Source organism: Pseudorca crassidens, chromosome 9 (assembly GCF_039906515.1).
Source record: "Pseudorca crassidens isolate mPseCra1 chromosome 9, mPseCra1.hap1, whole genome shotgun sequence".
In the NCBI taxonomy this organism is placed as follows: Eukaryota; Metazoa; Chordata; class Mammalia; order Artiodactyla; family Delphinidae; genus Pseudorca; species Pseudorca crassidens.
In genome coordinates this window covers 23150615-23173831 of record NC_090304.1, presented here as the reverse complement: position 1 = coordinate 23173831, position 23217 = coordinate 23150615, and the positions used below count along the sequence as shown (strand labels likewise).

The following is a 23217-nucleotide window of genomic DNA, read 5'->3' as shown; positions in this document are numbered from 1 at the left end:
AGGTTACCTTCCTGGAGCCAGGATTTGGCCCTTTGGTTTTATTTACAAATCAACAAATACAGTTTCTTCTTTTTCCTTTCTCCCTCCCCATATCCTGATCCTCTCTCTTAGTGCCAAATGTTAGTGCCAAAAGCATCTCCTGCTGCTTCCTTCCCTTGAGAACTGTAGTTCTCAGCCTAGATCTTGTTCCTTGTCCTCTGTGGCTAAAGCTACAGGCATCCCGCTTTAAACCTGCAGAGCTTCAGGGAATCCCTTTAAATTCCATCCTCCCCCCATTCTCAGGAACAGGCTCCCTTTATGTTGTGGTTCATTTCTTTCCTCCCTTCCTCCCTTTCTCATGACCCAGTGTATAGGTCCTGTGCTATATATTGGGCATATAATGAAAATTAAGACAGACATGGTCCCTGCCTTGTGGATCCTAAGTCTAGTAGGAGAGACAGGCATATAACTGGGCACTTCTACTTTGGGGGAAGTACTATGATTAAGTGAAGTTTAGGCTGCTTTAGAAAGGGAAGCTCACCAGAAAAGGTTGTGTGTAAATGGAGGTCTGAAGGATGAGAAGGCAGACAAAGGAGAGGCAGAGATAGAGCTGTCCTATGGATAGGAAACAACTTGTGTAATAGCTCCAGACAAGAGAAGAGCGGAGGAAAGAAAGCAGAGTCCAGATCACTGAGGGCCTTACAGGCCTCCTTCTCTCCCGCAGAGTGTGGGAGGGCATTAAATAATTTAAAACATGGATTAACCTGAGTAGATTTGCATTTAGGAAGTCTCCTCTGCCTGCAGAATGGAAAATGAATTGGAGGTGGGTCAGAGCCTGGGAGACTAGTTAGATTAGGCTAGTGATGGGAGCTTATATCAACATCTTCTCTAGCTATTGACCAAGTTCTCACCATTTTACACAGACCTTTGGTTTAGATAAACTCTTTAAATTATCTCCTTGGCACTCTGCCTCTTCGCTCAAAACTAGCTCTAGCTCCAGCTCCTTAAAATCCAGACCAAGCAGAGCCCTAGACCTTTTCTTCCTCAGAAAGAGAGTTCAAACAAGACCAGTATAAAGAAAACACCTTAGCAGATGTAGCGAGCAGACTCCACAGGATAGAAATGGCATTTCTGTCTTGGGAGAGCCTGATAAGGATGGACATGTTCATCTTGTCTTTATGGCTACATGCCAGAGTCATGTTGATTAGAAGAATACAGGGACCTTGTGAAGAGATTAACTCCCTTCAAAGATACTATTCAGTGTGAGATACTGGCTTCAGAGTTTAATTGCAGATTCCTTCTTGTCATTTTGACAAGACTGTGGTGAAGTATAGAGTTTCTTTACTAGCAACCAAGATGTCACGCTGTCTCCCTCGAGCCAGGCTGCCATGGATGTCAGTAGGGATTCTCTTGGACTGGGACTTTATTGGTAAAATGAGCACTTGAAAAAAATCATGTTCCAATTTGGCAGAAAGAGGAAAGATGAGTCAAATTTTCCTTTTACCCTTTAAATTCATACTTGTTGGTTCCATTCAGTTTGTGCTGAACTACCATTTGGCTCAGTTTCTTCCAATTAACACTTCAGGGCAGATTGCCTTTGATCTGAAATTTCTCTCATTTATGATATACACTTTACTGTCTCAGTAAGCCAGAGTTTTGTTCCAAAGGCTTTTGTATTGCTGACGGTGTTAAATGAGAGTTTGATGTGTAAGGAAGACAGAAGGAGTGTGGGTCTGCCTGCACAGGGGATGGAAGAGAAATGAATCTGGAGACCCTGCGTTCCAGGTCTGCTTGGATTTTCATGCCTGTGTCTCCTTTGCTAGTATTCTTTCCACACAGCCACTTGCCTGCTGTCTGCACAGAAGTCCAGGGAGAATTGAATTCCAGCCACTCTCCATGGTGGTCAGAACAAAGGAAAATTCCTGTCCTTTTGAAAATTATTTGTCTATAATAGATCTGTATTTTTCTCCATTCTACCAGCTAGAGTCTCCCTGCCTTTTTTTTGTTTTGTTTTCAGTTTTGACTTCCCAAGCTGTTTGATGTGAGGTGGCCAAGTATTTGTGCTTTTGGTCATGTCTGTGCCTTGTTCTGATTTTTATTGTGTATTTGTCCTGTAATTAACAACAATAATAGGCAAAGCTACCGTTTAAGTTTTACTACGTACAGTGTTTTATATATATTCTCTTTTAACCCTCATGTAAAGCTAATGATGTAGTTATTATTCTACTTGTAAAATGAGGAAATGAATGCCCAGAAAGATTAACTTGCCCTAGATCACACAGCTAGTAGAAGCAGAGCTAGGACTTGAATCTAGTCTGGCTTCAGAGCTCATGCCTTCAACCACCTGTCTCTGAGAGGCCAGCACACTTCTCTCTGTGACCCTGAATGAATAAGAGGATTCACGCCCACTTGTCAGCGCATCACTTTGGTCTTGTTCCTCTCACCTAGGAGTTCTTACTGGCTTTGACGTTGAAATGATGGCGTCTGTTTGCTGCACGCTACCTCTCCTCTCCTTAGCCTCTGTCATTATGAGGGGATATTTCTTCATCTCATCCTCACACAGTGTCCCCTGAGGGTCAGCAGCAAAAGGGGTGCTTTTAGACTCCCGGGGGAACAGGTAAGCAAGCCTTCCTTTGACCCTGCAGAATTAGCTGCCAGTTGCCCCTCCATCCAGTAGTTACTCTTCACACCCATGATACAGTCGTGCAGATGACAAGGTTTCTTGGAGCGTATGGAGGAGCAAAAGTCCTAATATGTGGAACGTGGATATTAACCACTGTAGAGTCACCTTTGAAGAGGGTGTCTTTGAAGCCCAGAGTGATTCTTTTTTTCCAAGCAAAAAAAAAGCAGTTTACACTTTTGGCAGCAATTTTCTGTCTCCTCGTGCTATTATGGGAGATGTTGTGTTTGCGCCCTCGCAGATTGGCTCCTTCTGTGCTCCTGCCGGAGCCTGCTGAGAAGTAATGTATGTTCACGGAGAGGGGGTGGCAGTGGGCTCTGCTGCCTTAGAGCTGTTGTGTAGTGGAAGGAAGTCAGAGAGGGAAGGACCCTTAAACTCTTGTGTTCAGAGGACAGAGGAGCAAGGTCAGTTTTAAATTTTGATTTGCGACTGAGATTTTCTGTGAATTTTTTTTAACTAAGAAGAAAAAGACTTTTTAACAGTAACAGCCATACTTAAGATTTTGGTAGAACTTTTCATCTTTAGAGCTGGCTCTTATTCAGGCAAAAAGCTCCTGCTGAGATCAGTGTGAATCTGACCCATGCTGATTCTCTGATCAAATGGGCAATGAGTTCTGAAGGAATAGGAGTTCAAGGAGAGTCAGCAGACCTGCCTTCTATCCTTGGTTTACCTGGGACCAACGGTGTGACCTTGGGCAAGTCCTTTAACCTCCTTGCTTCTTTGTAGTCTGTTTTTACTTCCCTGTAAATACTAGCCTTTCTTTCCCCCACTCTGCACCCAGTTTTTTGGGATATAAATACAGTGGAGGAATACAGTCATATATTAAATATGTGGAGGAATACAGTCATATATTAAATATGAAATGAAAAGAATCTGCTTATAGGTTCTGTAATTTGGTAGATTTTTTTGTACATTTCTCAATTTTGTTTCTTTAAACATTTTCTTGGGGCTATATACTAGGTACTCTTTTTTCCCCCCTCTAAAATAACAATCATATGTATGTTCTTAGATATGACATTTCTCTTCCTGATGACTTAGTTTGTAGAGATAAGAGGGGTCTAAGTCAGTGATATGCTTAGGTTTCTTTTGTCCTCCGATTGCAAATGTATGGTTTTGTTTTTACATTATCTCCACTTCAGAAGACCTAGCTGGAAGCCAAAGAAAATGTCTCTGATACCTGTGACATAGAGTGGAACTGTCAGGGCTGTGTATTATCCAGAAGTGGGGTTCCAACATCTAAGTTGGTCTTCAGTACAGAGAGTCTCTTAACTGTCACATTTCCCTCTTATGGAGCCTGAGCTGACTTTGTTTTCCTCTGCTGATATGAATTATTTATCCTCTACTCACCCAGATGAAGGATGAAGCCATGCTATGCATTGTACTGCCTATCTATAATAAAAGCAAGCCTTCTTCTGAAAGTAATTGATTTTCAGATATTTACCTGCGAGAGTCACAACTTTGTTTTATTTTGTGCATATTGGCCTATAACCAGAGAATCCATTCACAGCTGGAAAAGTCAGCTGAGGTACCTCTAGTTTATTTCATCTGCCTCACAGTGGAAATGCCAGCTAGGAGCAGCCTGTATTCTGACATACACCTGCCTGCCTTTTCTGGCTTCCTAATGCTAAGAAAAAAGGCCCAGTGGGAAGAGACCTGGATGTCACTTTTCATGGTGTGGTTTTATGCTAATCAACTTTTGTTTGCCATCCAATATGTAGTTATGATGCTTGACAGGCTAACCTTGTTTATGTCTTTGACCTCAGAGCTTATCAGGATAACATTTACCTCTAGGAGCTCTGTTTCCTAATCTCTTTAGCAAGAAAAATTGCAGAGGAATTTTTTCATTCATTTTCAATTGTCTACTGTGTTGCCAGGCCCCATGCTAGGCCTCAGAGATACGAAGATGAAAAAGACTTTGTCCCTGCATTTAAAGATATCAAAGTCTAGTTCAAATGAGAGAACTAAGTAAACAATTTTAATTTCACATTTAAGTACAATATAATAATTATTATTATAATTATAAATTACTCTAAGGAAGCATTTATTGATTGCCAACCATGTACCACGAAGTATTTTAAACATTTTTTTTTTTTTTTTTTTTTCCTGTACGCGGGCCTCTCACTGTTGTGGCCTCTCCCGTTGCGGAGCACAGGCTCTGGACGCGCAGGCTCAGCGGCCATGGTGCACGGGCCTAGCCGCTCCGCGGCATGTGGGATCTTCCCGGACCGGGCCACGAACCCGTGTCCCCTGCATCGGCAGGCAGACTCTCAACCACTGCGCCACCAGGGAAGCCCTAAACATTTTTTATTTCTCACAACAGTCCTAACAAATGGCTAATACATTATCTTCATTTCTCAGCCAAATGAGAAAACTGAGTTGCAGAGAGGTTATACATACACTAATGAGGTCACTCAGCTAAAAAGTGGTAGAGCCAGTATTCAAATTCAAGTAGGCTGACTTGAGAATGTGGGCTCTTAAGCACTACAGTATAAAGATTCTCTATAATAAATATGTTGGATGTAGAATAGGATACAACTAACTCAGGATAGAGAATCAGAAAAGATAGCATTTGTGCTGGACTTTGAAGGATGGGTGTAGGGGTAGGGTTTTGCAGATGCAAAGGGTAGGAAGGCCATACAAGCACAGAGATCAGCATTTCTAAAGGCTCAGAGGAATGGAAACGCATGTGCTGTATGGGGAATGGTGAGGAGCTACATGACTGGACTGTTGGCAGGGGATGAGACAAGGGTGGCTGAGTCTCCGTTGTACAGGGTCTTGTGTGCCATTTGAGGCACCAAAAGGTTTGTACCGTTTCCTGTTAGGCTTTACCGCTTGACTACAGCATGGTCCTATTCATAGAAGAAATGGATGGACTTTTGAATCTTATGGATCTCTTCCGGTAGTCACATCTCATGAGTTATGTGTAAATTGTTTGCTTTCTCTGTGCCTCAGTTTCTCCATCAAGCAGCACATTTTACTATACTTAAAGGACAAGTGTTTTATGAAGCATTAAAAGTGTTCTCCTTTTGGGTTTCTTCTTTTATATGGAAAAGCAAGCAACTGAGATAAAGTAATTATAAAAGGAAATTGTTTGATTTTTATCTTATTTATACCTTGTTTTGACAGCTCCAGCCTTCCTCTAACTTACAATCAAATTTGGAGAGTAGATACCCAGTTCCTTCTAAATTGATGGAGATAAGGAATACTAAAGCACCAACATTTTCCAAATAGATTTAAGGCTACAGATATTTCTTAGAAACTAGTCAAAGAATTAAATTGACGTCACATTTGTCCCTGAGTTAGATCTGGTGCTGAAGAGCCTGGTTGGAGCCTAGTTCTCTTCTTCCTGGTTTATCTTCGTAGCCATTTTGGACTGGCACTAAGCATAATAGATTTTAGGAAGTCAAAAAACTCCAGTCTGTGTCTTAAGAATAACTAAATTTGATGTCATTGGTTATGCCCTCCCTCACCTGTGGCAGCCACGGCAAAATGTTGTTAGTGGTGTCTTTTTCATTTTAGGAGAAACGTGCTGGTCTCTAGCATCTTCTCACTTTCTGTCAGTGAGAGGCAGGCAAGAGGTGAATAATTCCATTTCCCCAATAACTTCCAAGGAGCCTTCCTTTTTTTGAAAGTTCCATGTGGCTGAACTGCATTCACCTCTTTACCCGGAAACCCACAGCACGTGTCTGTACCAGATGCTGGGAGCAGAAGCGGGTGTGTTTTTTTGTTTTGTTTTAGGTTTTTTCTTTTTTCTTTTCAAGACGGTATGAAGTTTACAGTCATTGAGTGCAGGTTTCTTTAAAATTAGAACTGCAAGAAGGTAGTTTCAGAACATTGAGAAAGGTGTCCAAAGGCTGTGATAAAACTGGGGTACCCTAAATGGTGAGGTCTTTGCCAAGGACCACTATTCAAGGGCCTGTCCTGTTTGGACCTAGGACCTACCTATGAGTGCTTATAGGGTCATAAAAAAAATACTTCTTTAGCCACAAGCAGACGTTTTAGGGAAGAAAAACACTTTCTTACATAAGTGCCTCATTCCCCCACTCCTTAGCACCACTACCAGTTGTTCCCTGTAGGTTGTAATGTGGTTGTAAAACAGAAAAGCATTTTGTTTCCTTGGTGAGTACATGTCTCCTTCCCCTCTGGTTCTATCAATTCTGTTTAAAGGGAAGTGAGATTGAGCATGAGAAAAACTGTACAGAGAGGGAGGGGCTGACAGAATTACAGAGAAGGTAGGCAAAGAAGCATTTCTCAGCTGTCCCTGGCTGCCAGATGCATCTTGGTCCAGATGCTGTGGGGCAGTGTGCAGTCTTATTCCATCTCGCAGGTATTGCCACTCAGACAAGAACCAGTTAAAACTGACCAAGCTGCCAACTTTGCCCTGACTTTCAGGGTTGTTCAGGGTTAGCAGCTAAACAGCTCTAATAGTGATACCTGCTTATGTGTCGAACATAAAATAGGAGCTAGACCTATGTATATTATTTCAAAGCTTAAAAAACCTGTTAAATATAGTTATTCTCATCTTCTTTTTACAGATGAGGAAATTGATATTATAAGAAGTTAAGTGACTAAGCCGTGGTCACACAGTTAGAAAGTAAGTCAGCCAGGATTAGAACCCAGATCTGTTAGGCTTAAAATTCCGTGCCTTCAACCACCACACTACCCTGCCTTTCTCAGGAGATGGAAGATTCACATCTTCCAACATCTTGCCTGGGAATAAGTAAAGTTAATGGATGGAATTGTGACAAGCCAACAGGGATTTGGCATTTTTATCAGAAAAATTTTTTTCATTTTCTTTATTGAGTGCCAACAAGCAGTTTGTGTGAGACAGAAGTTGAGGTGGAACTTGCGAGGAAAATGCCTAAGGTGGAATGAATAGGAACTTCTCTCCCCAGACAGGTAAACGTTAGTTTGCTCCCTGGCTTTTGTGGAGCGGGCAACTGCCATCACCTCTTCTGAAAGAGCCACTGTTCACCCAGTGGCAGGTGCAGGCCAACTGTTGTCATGACAACAGCAGGAGAGGCAAGCAGTTTAATTCTAGAACTGATAATTAACTGGGGGTGGGGTGGAGGTGGGGAGAGAAATGGGGGGATAATTGTTTCAGAAGGGAAAACTTAGCAATTACCAGCCAGCTGCATAGATAAAAAGGCCAGGCACAGATGCTCCAGCCCAGCATACCCCTGGGATTCAGCACTCATCCCCTCTGGTTAGGAATTTTTGATAAATGAAAATGAAGGGTCGAGTTCCCAGCCAATCAAGACTCTTTAAGGAACCAAATAAAGAAAGAGGAAGTTACATACGCTGTAAAAAGAAATGCAGGGGGCCAGATAAATGACTACCCTAAATGACATTACCGAGCCAGAAGCACTATCCAAACTGCAGGAAGAATTCACGCTTGGAGGTAAAACAGGACCCACAAGGCCTACCCATTGTGAGTTTCTGCTTCTGTGGATGGAATGAGGGAGAGTGGCATATTAGAAAGAAAATAAAAAGAAGACTTGCAGAGGTGATGAACTTGTTTAGGTCCTTGATCATCACGGCTAGTAGTCTATCAGCCCCTCAGAGATTGCAATAGTGAACGTAAGCTAAGCATTCCGCATGGATCATCTATCTCATTTAAGCCTTACAGCCACCTAGGAGGACAGTGCTGTTGTTTTTCTCATATCAGACTTAGACATGTTCAGCACTTTGCCCAAGGTAACAGAGCTACTAAGTCAATATACTGAGTCCTATTATCCTATTGATTTGTGTTTTTAAAATAAAACCTCTACTACTCTATGGGGAAGTCGTGGTCCCAATCTAGAATAATATCAGACTTAAGTAGATTAAACAGTTTACAATAAAAAGGAAAATAATATTTTTTCTAGTAGAATAAATGTAAGCTACAAAATAAAAATTACTAGATAAGCAGTGTTGGAGAATGTCCTGTCATGTGTTTGAGATCTGTCAGACTCATAGTTCACAGGTTAGCCCTGTGTCTCAAGCTCTGACCAGATGAATAAGTGTGAGTCAGGATTTCTTCCTAACTTGTTCTGTGGCTCAGGGCATGTTAAGGCTTAGAAGAGGAGATGACATTACACAATGCAAAGTGACTGTCCAAAACTCCTCTAATGATATATTTTCACCAAACTTCCATGTTTTATGTATTGTTCATGGGGAAAATGCCACAGTGTATAGCAAGACCTCCCTGTATTCCAGAGTGTATGTGTAATGTACACGTGTGTGTATGAGAGAGAGACAAAGAGAGAGTTGGCGGGGGAGAGAGAGAGAGGGGAAAGAAGGGAGGGAAGAGAGAAGGAGAGGGAGGAAGATTTTCCTTTAAAACAGCGAGTCTCAGTGAAAGGAGAAGCATGGTGCTCATTCAGCAGTATTTACAGATCACATACTTTGTTCCAGGCATTATCTTTGGTGCTCAGAATACAGTTTTCCACAAAACATTCAAGGTCCATGCCCTCAAAGAACTTGTAGTCTAGAGTCTCAAGTAAGGATTGAGGAATGTAAGCGGTATGTAATTTAAAAACATTTTAAAGAAACCCATTACTTCTTCTGTTAAAACGTAATACAGGGAATAAAACTCGCCTAGTCCTTCTGGCTAGTAGGAAAATGTGTAAAAGATAGAATGCAGGAGAAGTATAGGTTGATAATCACTACTTAAAACTATGAGCTTCCCCTTGATTTTTCAGAGGTTTGACAAACTAATAAGTTGTTGTTGCCTTTGCAGGTGAAACAATTAATATCAAAATTTGGGAGCTCGACTGACACAATAATTATGCTGGAAAATGTAATTTTGTTTGCATAATGGAAGTGGGATCATTTCAAGAAGATCTCATTAATGTGCTGTTCATCTACAAAGAGCAATGTAACCTTTCTCTTATTAGATTAGTGCAGGGTCATGATGCAAAAGGCGGTTGGAATAATTCTCAGTCTTGTTCTAAGAAAATAAATTAAGCACTGAGTAGGAGTCTAGATATGGAAATCAAAATCATTGAAGACAGAAAAACAATGTAGCCACTCATTCTGAAATTGACATAAGCTCCTTTCATTTCTGTAGGTTTCATTCCATTTAGCCATTTATTTAACAAATTATTTCCAATGTCTGCTATGTGCCAGGCAGCGCTAGGTGTTGCAACTATCATAGAAATCAGAACCAAAAACGGTCCCTTTTTTCACGGTGCTTACTATATAGTGATTGGTCTCTCCTCCGCATTTCAGGGCCATACATCTGTTCTGTGTCTGCTCAGCTCTCCCCAAGCTTAAAGAATCAGCACCCTACTAAAAAGATGCATGTCATGTGCAGTTATAAATGGAAATCCCCCAGTGCAGAGCCTTCCCAGGTATATTAGACTGAACACTGATTGAGTTGTTGACTTAGTCTTTTAAACTAGGGTTCCGTGGTCCAATAAGTCTGGCAAATGCTGCTTATTTACTCACCTCTTGGAGTTCCACAGTACCATGGTATAATAAAGTCTTCGAGCAGTCCTGTGATAATGAGACTTATTTACTTTGTTTAACCCAGCGTTTCCAAACTTATTGACCATAAGGATCCTTTAACCCCTATCACATAAATATCCTTTAGAAACAGTGTTCCTCAGTGGATGTGGCTCATCGTCCACTAGATGTTGAGACCTACTGCTGATGATTTGCCATCTAGAAAGAGAGTATAAGAAATGTAAGGCAATATATAGTAAGAGTCCACATCTCTTAGGTTGAAATCTTGTTGTACTCCAAAAAACTAGGTCTTCTGAACCATTTCTCTACTGTTATTGAGGTAATTTATGTCTAATACAAATGGGAGTGTAGCTATCAGAGGCACAAATAATTGAAACTGGTACACATTCCTGGCAAAAGAAAGTCTAGAGAGGGCCACTGGGATATTTTTTTTTAATTGACATGATAATGAAACTTGGATGTCCATGATTCCATTCAAAAATAAAATAGCCATCATAAATAAGTTTTTTGTTCTTTTCGTCTTAATAACATAATTTGTGTCACTTTTTAACAATAAAAAAGTTTTAGTTCCAGTGTATACCAAGCACCCAGCACATTGCCTAGTATGGAGTAGACCCTCAGATATTGGTTGAATGAATGACTGAAACAGACAGTGATGAGGAACATTACTAAATACAAAGCAATACAGAAAAATGTCATTTTTCCTATTTTAAGTCAGTGTATAAAGTGGGCGTATCCTTCTGTTACATGACAGTGCCTCTTACATCTAATAGCTATCATATGCCTACCACAGGTTGGGGGAACTAAGAAAAAATACATATAAAAGTATTTTGCAAACTGTTAAGTGCTGCATCTAAGTAGTTGTGTTTGTTTTTTTTACCAGTGGTCATGGAGGTACTCAGCATTCTGTGTGTCAGGAATTTCCCTGATATGACCAGGCCCTGATGCCAAGTGGATTATATGCCAGGATCGCAGTATTCTGACTTACAGACCAAGAGAGGAAGGCAGTAAGACTAGGATGTCAGGCCTTTGATAGTACTTCTCTGTCCCTCAGTTTTCTCATCAGTCATCTAGGGGCCGTAGCACCCACTCTGTCTATATTAAGGATCAAATGCGATAACATGAATGATAGTAAGGTATGCAAATAAGAAATGCAAATGATGCTCTGTACCCTTAGAAAGTATAAGCATTAAACAAGCAAAACAGAACTGGATGATATAAAGTTGTCTTTTCATAATGTTATTTGTTAAGACATAATTGTGTTTGTAACCTGAGGTTCATGTATGGTCATTTAAACAAATATTTATCAGCAATAACAAAGGAAACAAGAAGATTACCCTTGATTCAGCACCTTTACAATTTACAGGGTGTACACAGACATCTCATTTCCTTATTTGAACAAACCTGAGAGGTGGTTTTGCTATCCCCATGTTACATAGATGAGGAAATTGAATGAGAGTAAGTGACCTGTCCAACGTGGCCCAGCTAGAGCTAGGAGTGGCAAGAGTCAGGACTTGGAGTGACGCCTTCTTGTTATACATCCTGTGCCTTTGCTCTCATAGCTGCTTTTGTTCAAAACATAACTCGTTCTCCTCCTTCTCCAACATGCTTCTGACCTTGACTTCTCCTTCGCAGTAAATGGCATCATCTTGTCTCAGGCCAATAACCTAAGAGTCATACTCAATATCTCTCTTTTCTTCACATTGCAAATCCAATTAATCAACAAATTTTGTCAGATTTACCCTCAACTATACATCAAATCCAAGGACTTCTCACCTCCACTCCCTCACTATACCGGTCCGGGCCACGTAATTTCTCTCCAAGAATTCTACTGTCGTTCCCTCATTGCCACTGTTACTCATCCTTCCCCTCACCGTAACCCCTCCATTCCATTATTCACATAGATGCTAGAATGATCTTTTAGGATACAAAGGAAGTCATGTAATTATTCTATTTAGAATGCTCCAGTATGAATTATATCATGTCTGGAACTTGCTTCAGAGTAACCTGGGGGGAGGAGGACCGATAAAGTCACACAAGATGAGATTCCCACCATCCTCACATCTGCTGCTCACCCCACTGCTCACTCCAGCTATGCAGCTTTCTTACTCTCCTTCAGACAGAGGTCACATTCCTTCCTACTTCAGGGCCTTCGTGCTTGGGTTCCCCTCCACCTGATGCTTATCCCCAGATCTTCACATGGCTCCTTCTCTCACGTTATCTAGGCCTCTGCTGAAATGTTGCCTCTTCAGACCTTCATTCCTTCCTTACCTGCTTTGGTTTTCTGAATATACTTGTCACTGCATGAAAATGTATTTAACTTATTATTTTCTTTTTTTTTTTTGTTTTGTTTTGTTTTATGTGATACGCGGGCCTCTCACTGTTGTGGCCTCTCCCGTTGCGGAGCACAGGCTCTGGACGCGCAGGCTCAGCGGCCATGGCTCACGGGCCCAGCCGCTCCGCGGCATGCGGGATCTTCCCGGACCGGGGCACGAACCCATGCCCCCTGCATCGGCAGGCGGACTCTCAACCACTAGCGCCACCAGGGAAGCCCTAACTTATTATTTTCTTTCTTCCCCACTAGAAAATAAATGTTATGAGGGTGAAAGCTTTGTCTTTTTCACCACTGTACTGTCAGTGCCTAGAACATTATAGGGACTCAGTTAATTTTTGAATAAACAAATAGCTATGCAAAACCTGTTTTCAAAGTTGTAGAGAGAACCCTCGTTTGGAATAGGAAAACCTTAGATTCACTTGATTATATTCTCAGTCTGTCACCTTGTGCAGGTCATTTACCTGCAGCTGTTATTTGTGAATCTGCGTTTGTTATCCACCAACAGCCTGTGAGTTTCTGAATGGCAGCATCTGTACTTAATTTTTCTTTATCTCAGTAGTAGGCATAGCAAGTCTGTTACACTATTTGATATCTGTATACATGAGCAGTACTTTGCTGTGTTCCAGACTTGGAAAATGACTGACCAGGACTCATGAATCCTTGGCTCTTCTTTAGATAATAATGATCATGGCCATAATAGCGAACACTGACTGAGGTCTCACTGTGTGCCAGGCACTTTTCTAAGAGTGTTACGTGTCATGAGTTCATTTAATCCTTATAATAGCCCCATAGGGGTAGAGGCTGTTACTATCCCCATTTTCCAGGAAAGGAAAATTAAACACAGAAAGACCAAATAATTTGCCCAAGATCACATAGCCAGTAAATGATAGAGCGCCAGGGTTTGAACCAAAGCCATCTGGCTGTAGAGTCTGTATTCTTAGCCAACTCTCTCTACTGCCTTCTCAAATCACCACTGTAGGCTTACACTGAGGTAGGTAGGTAGGTAGATAGATAGATAATTTAGTAAATAAATATTAAAAAAATAAAAGTTCACCCATGTACACCTGCTCTAATGAAGGGTTTTAATCTAAGTATTCCAGGCTAGTTTCTTTGCTCTTTTCACTTAAAGCTGCACACATGCCCTGTCTGCTCTGTTTGAGCCTTCTGAGAAGGGTAGGGCTGCAGCAGTGAGAGCTTTGGATGGGGCAAACTGTGCACTCAGGACTGTGGAGAGATTTGGGCAGTGCTCTTTCCCTGTCCTTGGCAAGTGATGGGCTGCAGAGGTGCTTTCATGTCAGTGGCCACCCTTTCAGCTGCAGACTTGTGTGCCTTGTCCATGATGAGGTTGGAGAACAGTGGCCTGTCTGAGCCAGCAGTAGTGCAGGCTGCTTGCTGTCTGGAAAAGCAGGGTGCAAACTCAAATGTATCATCCTGAGATAGTTCCCAAAATAAACAGATTTTTTGTGCTGACTCTTGCTTTTCTAACTGAGGCCTGACTGTTTCCTCTTTCTTCCCTTAAAACAATCTTTCTAGAAGGCATTTCTCTTCCTCCCTGCCTTTGAGTGATAGGGCTGACATCTGGGAAGAAGGAAGTGATCTACTCCTTCAAAAGTTATATCTCCATCAGACCTGAAAGCTGTTTAAAATTCAGTCTTTGCCTCTGGAGCTCTTGAGTCAAGGTGAGGAGTGCTCAAGCCAGCCTTCTGACTCCCTGAGAACTGGAAGTAAAAAGGGTGAGCTCTTGTCCTGAATCAACCATCATCAGTCAGTAAAGAAGTCTTTAGGAGGGAATCTTTGCCTGCAACCAGGGGGAAATGGCAAAGGATAGTCAGAAGATTATATGTGTGTACTACCCCATTTTATATAAATAAAGGACTTGCACATCATGGATTCTGGTATCTGAGGGGCATCCTGGAATCAATTCCCTGTGGATATCAAGGCATGATATAGTATATGAAGTAATCAGACAGCTTTAAGATAATACGTAATTAAAAACTGAATGTGTATTTTAGACTCCAGCAGTTTTAAGAGTTCTCAGAATTAGTGTGATGCACTGGTTAAAGAATATGGGCTTTGGGGTCAGAGGTTCTGTGTCTGAATTCCAGCCTCATCACCTACTAGCTATATAACCCTAGCCCTGCTATTTAAATTCCTTAGGCCTTGCTTTTCTCATCTGCAATAGGAAGATGATAATAGTATCTAAAATAAGATTACTGTGAGGATTAGTGAGATCATTCATTCAGTTAAAAAAAAATCTTCCGAGTGCCTTCTTTGAGCAAGGCCCTGTTCTAACTGCATGGGTACATAAGTGCCCCTGAAATCTCAGTGACAACAAACATTTACTTCTCTCACATACTGCATGTCCACTGTGGATCAGCTTTAGCTCTGCTCCCTTCTCCTTCATTCTAAGGCAAAGGCTAAAGAGCAGCCCCTGCATGGGACATGCTGGCAAGGGGAAAAGAGCAGGGGCAAAATGGTGCAGCCCACCCCAGTGAGCAGGGGATCACTTTAGAGGCAAGTGAGAAGTGACTTCAGATCGAGAGAAGAGTCCCGAAGGTCCACAAGATTAGAATATCGTTGCTGTGATTCACATGAAAGATCTTGAAGTTCTAGGATTCTAGGCTTGGATTAGAACAGTAGCAGTGGGGAGAAAAGAATAGGTGGGGGAAACGTGGGTTTGGGGACTGGAGAGGACTTAGTGAGTGGCTGTATTTGAGAAATAAAAGAGAAAGATCTAAATCAAGAGCGCTGGCTTCCAAGCGTCGCTTTGCTGCTACTTAGTTATGTAAACTCAGGCAAGTCATTGAACCTTCTGGGCTTGAGTTTAACATTTATAAAATGAAAGACCTGAATTTGATGTGACCCCTGAGGTTCCCTCTAGCTCTATTCCTCTCTGGCGCTAAGACTCTGGCGTCTTTGTCTTAGGAGACCACAGACTACTGGGAGTGATGCTAATGGGAGGGAAGTTTGGCTTAGAGAGAAAGATGTTATAATGACTCCAGTTTGCATTTGTCTCAGCCCATTGGGTTGCGTGCCTTTCCTCTTTGCCTTTGCTCGTAGGTCACTTTCTCCTTGAGTTTGTTGTGAATCCAAAAAGGAGATAGAATTTATTTTTCATCTCCAAAGTGGGGTCCTTGGGAACACATAGAGCCTTGAGGTCATGGGACTAATGTAGCCTTATGCACAACGTTTCTCCAGCATCTTTTGGTATCCTGACATCTTTCTACACTTCTTCCAGTGTATTTCATGTTATGATAATACCTTCACAATGTCAGCCTGGGTGTCTGAAGAGAAACCTTATCCTCTCCCACCACATACCACATATGCACAGAATCAGAAATTTCTGCCACTCTTCCTCCCTCTCAAGGGAATGCTTCTGCCTCTCTTTTATCCTTTACTCACTCCTTCCCTTGGGAAGAGGAGTAACTTGTCTGATTGGTGAGAGTCTGGTAGTCATTTGGCCTCTCTTCTCTGTTGTGCAGGGTTAATGTAACAGTCACTGCATTGAAAAAAAACAACATGGCCGTATCTTTCTTCTCCTTTGCTTCTTGGATCACTTGATTCAGGCAGGATGGACCTTCCTTGCCCTTTGCTCTCCATAAGCAGATTAGGAAGGAATTGTCTCTCCTGGTCCCAGGTAGGTCTTTGTTCCAACTTCTCCATCAATGACTAGATGAGTAAGTCAAGTTGCTCCTTCCCTGGGATTCAGATAACTTTAATTTAGTGGGAGAGGTGGCAGGAGCCACCTACTGTAGCCTTGAAATCTCAGCACTCTACTTTATTATTTGGGTCTCCACTAAAAAAAGTAGTACCTTGATCATAGTTTAGTTTCTTAAGTCTCTGCTCTCCTTGTTTGAAAGTGGAGAATACAGAGAACAAATGACACCATGGGTTCTTCAGCAGAACCCTTTCAGCATCACCTCACACTTGCTAATGGCTTCCTATCCCCCTCCCTCAGCTTTGCCAGTAGGAAAGTGCAGTTATTAAAGAGGTGAGTGTTTCACCGTGCATCATAAGAAGTAGTTTACAAAGCTGAGTTGCCAACAACCCGTGTCTGCTTGTCCCATTAACTTTGTTTCCAGGAAACTCAGTCCAAATCCTGGCATTTTAACCACTTCAGCCAAAATGCTGGGTTCAGCACTTTTTTCATGTGGTCATTTTAGTTCAATTTTCAGTATTAAATTAATGGTACAGTCTGAGCTCACCAAAGATGAGAGCTGTACTTAACAGTTTGAGGTGTTTAACCTCCTTCCTATCCCCAACTCCATGCAGTGTTTTGCAATGCAACTTTTCAGCAGGTATTTAAATTGTGACATGCTTTTGGTACTTTTTTTGAAACTAAAATTATAGGCTAACTGAGTTGAAATGGTTAAACACAATTTGTGTGCGTAGTTGTAACCTCAGTTGATTTGTTACAAAAAATTTTTAATCTTAATTACTGTTTCCAGGAAGTCTCCCATGAGGCAAAGTTAATGAGCCTTGATTTATTCCACCAGCTTGTAAGTCAGACACTGTGCAAGGCACAACAGGGTTAAAGAATGAGCCATGGGCCCTGCCCTCAAAGCACTTGTAGTCCGATTGAGAAATGAGCAAAGAATTATAATATACCAGTGTGAGAACCCACATAGATGTGTGAAGTGCAATGGGAAGCAGAATAAAAAGTAACTAATTCTTCCTAGGGAATCAGAGAAGATTTCACAGTTGTTGACCCATTTGAACCAGTACCCTGAACAGAGCTATACAACAGTAAGTTGATTGATGGCAGGTGGAGAATGGACATCATAATTGTACACTCTGTGAGTAACAAGGGAATTTTGAACTGTGGTTTGTGAGGGGAAAGTATGTACTGTATCACTGTTTAAGTCCTCAGCATTGTGCTTTATTTTATAAGAAGAGAGCTTTGCCAACGCTTAATCCTTTTCGTACTAAAAAGAGTATAGATATCTAAAAAGAGTATAGATATAATGGAAATAAACTTGGAGTATTTTGAGGCAGCCATAATATAGAGTCTTTTCAACTTTGAAGACTCATTCATTCATTCATTCTCTCCTTCTCTTTCTGTATGATCTAAAAGAAAGATTTAATTTTTTTTTTAGCCATTTCTTACTCTTTTAGTTGTTCTGTGATATAACTGTGGCTCCTGTTTCTTATTGTATTAATCAGAGACTATTTGATTGTAAGGAACAGAAATCCACCCACACTCGCTCAGATAACACAGTGGGATATGGAAAGGACATGGTGCATTTCACAGGACCCAATCAAAGGAAGTATTTCTGTACCTGATGGGCACAGGCGTGGGAATTGGTTAAGACCAGAAGTTGCTCTCTCAGTCTCTGTTCTTTCTTTGTCTCTTTCTGCTTCCTGCTTTACTCTCCACCCCACAGAGTAGCATCCTCTGTTTGCTTTCCTTACAATTTCAGCTTGTCCTGGCAGCGCTTTGGCCCCTGCTATATAGCAGTTTTCTGATGCAGGATTCAACATTGCCTCACCACAGTCCCAAGAGAAAATATAGCCAATTCATGTCTATTAATTAGCTGCCCTTGAGTTAGGTGGTCATGCCTGTCTAGTCAGTTACTGTAGGAAAGGTTGGGGGGCAGGGAGGCCGAGGAGTCATGTGGTTTGTAGGGCTTCTCTTCTCCCAGGTGGGGGCAGGCCAGGAGGGTAAATTGGAAAAGGTAAGCACAATTGAACAATGCTCTGCTCTGCGACCCTACAGAGGCAAGCTAGTGTGTAATCTAAGATGACAATTTAGTTTTTCTTAACACAGTTTTTTATAGTTAGACAACAGAGTGCCCCTAAGTGCCTGTATCTCTTGTTCATCCCAGAACAAGTTCCATTTCTTATACACCTAGCACTTCACAGATAAACAGAATAGTGCTCACTCAACTAGCACGTGGCTCCTAACAGCACCCCTGTTTCTCATTTGCTGTGGCCTCTTATAGGTCGGGTTAATGAGAAAAACCATGAATTTGAAGTCACTGGAGTTACTTCCGCCTCTTACTAATTTGGTGTCCATAAACTAGTTCCAACTTCTTAGAACCTGTTTTCTGATTCACAAAATGGGGCTGACTTGTGCCTCCCCAGCCTGGGTGCTTGTGAGGAGCACATGATAAATGTGTGTTGAATGATTTTGTGAGAATGATTTTGTGAATAATAAAATCATATAGTGATGAGTTCAGTTATTAATACATATGTTAGTGGTGGCAACGAAGATGCAGTTTTTTTGTTAGTTAGCAAGAGGTACTAAGGCGTAGACCCTCTGGCATCTGCTCACCTAAGGCAGGGCACGACTTTAGGCAAGACTCATAAACACACCAAGTTTCTGGTTCTCCAGCTCTAACTTCGGGCTGTCATCAAGCACTTGGAGTTCCTTGGATGAAAGGTGTAATAGAAGGTCATAGGTGTGCTCCTCCTCCATCAGTGTGCATGTCATCATAGCTCCTGTTCATGATAGATGACCTTTTGTTTTGTTCATTTGTGAGCTGGAACTATTTTAATCATCATAATGGTATTAAGTGGGCTGTTACCTGGGCTGCTTCTTTTAATTAGATGGTGACGGTAAGAGAAAAATATGGATCACAAATTATTCCTGTTTTGCAAATAAGTAAAAGATGCTAAATAATTTATTGACCTTCACTCAGCTACTAAGCTGGAGAGCTAGGATTCAACCCAATTCTGTTTGACTCCAGTTCCCACGTTTTCCCACTATGCCTCACTGTCACCAGATCTTAGAAATCTACATGTTTAATTTCTAACTGGGCTCTTCAGACCCCAGAAGGATCTGTGAAGATAGAAATAAAAGTCTATGAACTATTTTCAATATTTCAAAACTTATAGTGGGAAATCTTACATTTAACTGCAACAGGGCAGAGTTATGTTAGCTGTTTTCCCCCATGGTGACCTAATTTGTCAGTTATTGATTATTTAATTCGTGCAAGAAAACTAATTAAATATTCAGAAATGTTGTATGTTAGACAGAGTTTCAAATTCTGAAACCTTTGGAGGGTACGTGGGGATCCTTGGTGATGAAAAGATTATGAAATATAGTCTAATTCAAAAACCGCAAACTGATGGGTCATCAGCCAAATCTAGCCTAAGGATATGTTTTGTTTGCCTTATAAAGTATTTTTTTCAATTTATGAATTACTGACCAGCATTTAAAAATTGAAAGATTTCACGTCAAAAAGCAGATTTTTTTTCAGCTTCTTTTGGAAATTCAAAATTTCTGACAATACTGGATCTATATTTACCCATGACATTGACCAGCTGGCTCCTTAGATGGGGTATGTACTTTGCAATTTACCAGACTCCACCTGACCCAATTTATTCACTTCATTCATTCATATTACCTACTAGGCCCCTGTAAGCATTTGAGTCTCTAATGCCCAGGCTAATCCAGTCTCCTCATTTTGTTGCTTGGTTATAGAGTAAAACCCATTCTCTAGCTATAATCACTCACATATTTTGTACCCTGTACAGTTTTGTGTCTTGGGCTTCTTCTTAAGGTCTTTCATGCAAACTTGTCTATTTGGCTCTACTACATCTTTGCAAACAGGAGCCACATTCTCATTATTGTTTAAGGGGGTGGGAATACTAAGAAGAATAAGATGGAGTGCCTACCGTGAGAAAGGTCATGTCGTCTAGCCTTGTTTCTTTTTAATTCAGTAATGTATCTAGGACCCTGATAAGTACCAAGTGTATTTTCAAGACCTGCTTGCTAGAGATTGTGAAACAGAATGGGGTTGGTGTCAGAAAGACTTAGGTTAAAGTACTAGCCACCATTAATTGTCCACATAAGCAATTTATGTAAACTCCTCAGTTTAGCTCTCTTGTCTGTAAAATGGGGATAATCATAATGCCCGTGGGGTGACCTGATGCTCATAAGGGGTTTGGCACAGTGTTTAACATTTAATAACTGCTAGGATATAGTAACTCTTACTACTAGGGCTAAACATGCAATTGGTGCTCAGTTCATGCATGTTGAATTAACAAATGAATGGGTAGAATAAATTGTGTGTAAGGAATTACATGTGTTCAAACAAGTAAATATCTGTCAAAGAAGATGTCACCATAAGTTTCTCTAGCAGGCCTGGAGACCACAAATTTTTGATGGCTTTGAATGTGTGCTTTTGATGACACTACAAGAAGCACACGTTGTGGCAGGATCAGTACCCAAAGCTCTTTAAAACAGATTTATAAGCTTACCTCTGTGAAATAACATCAGCCTCAGTTTAATGTAAGTTGATGTAAGGTTGAGAAGAGAGGAATAAATTTCTAATAATCTTTCAAAGTAGACTCATACTCAGTGTTTTGAGAATATACTCAGGACTTCAAAATCGGCCTGTGGGCTAACCTCCGTGATACAGCAGGTTGACATTATCTCCGTGAAGAATCGTCGCGGTTGCTAAGGTGACTGCTAGAATGGGAAAAAGCATTAGACCACTTTCCTGTGGCTCCTGGACTACTTCCTCTTTTTACAGCCTTAAGGGACAGGCAAGGGGGGACTAACTTATTTACTATGTGCCATCGCTGTCTCATTTAATTGTTATACTGATCTTCTGAAACAATTTACCATTCAGATGACAAAACTGAAGCTCAGAGAGAGTAAGGGACATGTTCCAATTAGTAAAGTGGCAGAACCAGAACTCTAGCTCTTTCCGTAACTCCACATAGCCTCCCAAAGCTAACCTCACCACCTCTAAGGATTCATGATAGCCCTCAACCCCATCTTCATCCTCACTCCCAAAGGGAAACTCAAGTAAAGGGCAGCAAAATGGATTCACTGAGTGAATACACACTGTCCATTTTCTTCTTATTCATTTTCAACACAGTTTATTAAGCACCTATATTATGCCAGACACAGCTCTTGTTGCTGAGGATACAGGGCGAACAAGACAGATGAGATCCCTTCTCTGGTGGAATTTAATTCAAGTGGGAAGAGATAGACAAAAAACTTGTAAACCACTAAATAAAGAAAATAATTTCAGATAGCAGTGTTAGAAAGGAAATGAAACAGGGTGACTCGATAGAAGGGAGCTGGGGAGAAGAAGCTGCTACAGATAAGGTGTTCAAAGAAGGGCTAAGGAGGTCACTTTTCAGCTGAAACCAGACTGAACAAAGGGGCCAGCCAAGCAAAAATGGGCATGGTGAGCATTAGAGGCAAAGGGAACGGGAGTTCAGACTTGAGGCTGGCCACTGGTGACTGTCACAGGGAGACCACTTCACCTTTTAGACTTTTTTTTAATGTAATGTGCCTAATAATAGAACATGTTTCTGATTTATAATCTGAATCATAATGCATTTTTCTGGATATTTTGCAATGGGATTAGTAATGTTACTTCAAGAAGGCTGTGATCTATATAAGTAATGGAGACAAGCTGGTTTTATTGGAAGAGAGAGGACACGAGAGTTTACATCTGTTTCCTGCTGGAGAACCACATACTTTAGGCTCAGCCTGAGGACCTGCACACTGTGCGTTCAAGGATGGTAAGGACACAGATACGGCAGAGACAGCAGGACGCCTCCAGAAGCTCCAGTCACACAGACAGAACTCAAGACACCTAGGAAGGGAGCTGCTGGATGGTGTGAACATTTATTTTGGTGCCAAATAACATATATTCCCAGGATGTCTTTGGTTATCACAAGGGTAAATTCTAAAACAACAAGGAAGGAAATAAAATTAGTTTTGTGTAGATAAGTATGGACTCAATAAATACACAGCAGAAAATAATTTAGGAGGCTGGAATAAGGGAATGTCATGAACTCAAATAAGGATCAAGTGGAATGACTGAAAACGGTAAATCACTGTCTAGACCTATGCTTTCCCAACCTAGGTACCCTGAAAGTAATAATAGGAATTAGAAAACTATTTGCAGTGTTTCAAAAATATGAATGGATACTAAGGCTACACAGGCTATCATTTACCTCATGCCCTTTCAGGTCATTCTTTCGTTGTTTTATTCAGTATTTCAACAAATCCTTAATGAGTTATCTACTGTGTGGCAGGTATTATGACAAGTGGTACGAAATTTTTTAAATGGCTAAAATAGGGAGGGATCCTTGCTGTTGAGACATTTTAAGCAACTGGTGGAGCAAAGAGACAAGTAAACGGATCATTACAAAGCAGTGTAACGTGCACTGATAGGGGTGGTATGGAGTGCTTTGAGAAGTCCAAAGGGTGGGAAAAATGTGAGGGATAGGGTATTGGAAAGCTTCCTAGAAGAGATACTACTAAACCTATGCTTAAAGGATATATATAAATTAGCCAGACGGGTCCAAGGGAATGAACTTCTTGGCAGAGGGAAGATTGTGTACTTTATATATATGGGGCTTTTAATACTCCGGAGTACTTAATGCACTGTATTGGAATTGTGCTCAGCTTTGAGTAAGAGAGAACTCTGGTATCAGTAGCTTAAGCAAACAAAGGTTTATTTGTTTCACATAGTAAGTGTGGAGGGAGGTGACTGCTGGCTTTGGTTCAGTGGCTAATGATGTCAGTACTGCCATGTGCCTCTGAGACTCCCTGGGCTTTTCCTTCGTGATTGTTGCCTTATGATTGAAAAAGGGCTGCAGCTTTGGGTGTCATATCCACGTTCAAGCATGGAGAAGGGGTCAAAAGAAGGGCCATGTCTGTATTAATCAGAAAAGTAAACGCTTTCCCAGCACACAGCCCCCGCCCACCACCGGAAGACTTATCCTTCTGTGTCAGGCTTGAACTGGACTCCTTCCATGTCCGCATCCCGCCACTGCAGTACAGGCTCGGTATGCACATATT

General features: G+C 41.3%; 1 protein-coding gene across 4 annotated transcripts in view; it reads left to right on the top strand.

The window, feature by feature from the left end:
- TRIM44 (tripartite motif containing 44) overlaps positions 1-23217 on the top strand; it is a 113660-nt gene that overhangs the window by 63653 nt on the left and 26790 nt on the right. Inside the window, exon 5 of one of the 4 annotated variants that reach the window (XM_067749386.1) lies at positions 17123-17189. The exons of 1 other annotated variant lie outside the window; for it this stretch is intronic. In XM_067749386.1, the coding sequence (XP_067605487.1) occupies positions 17123-17189 (67 nt within the window). Of the gene's footprint in view, positions 1-10991; positions 11053-17122; positions 17240-23217 lie in introns of those variants that run through there. 2 more of the 4 variants (XM_067749387.1, XM_067749388.1) reach the window with 2 other exon arrangements.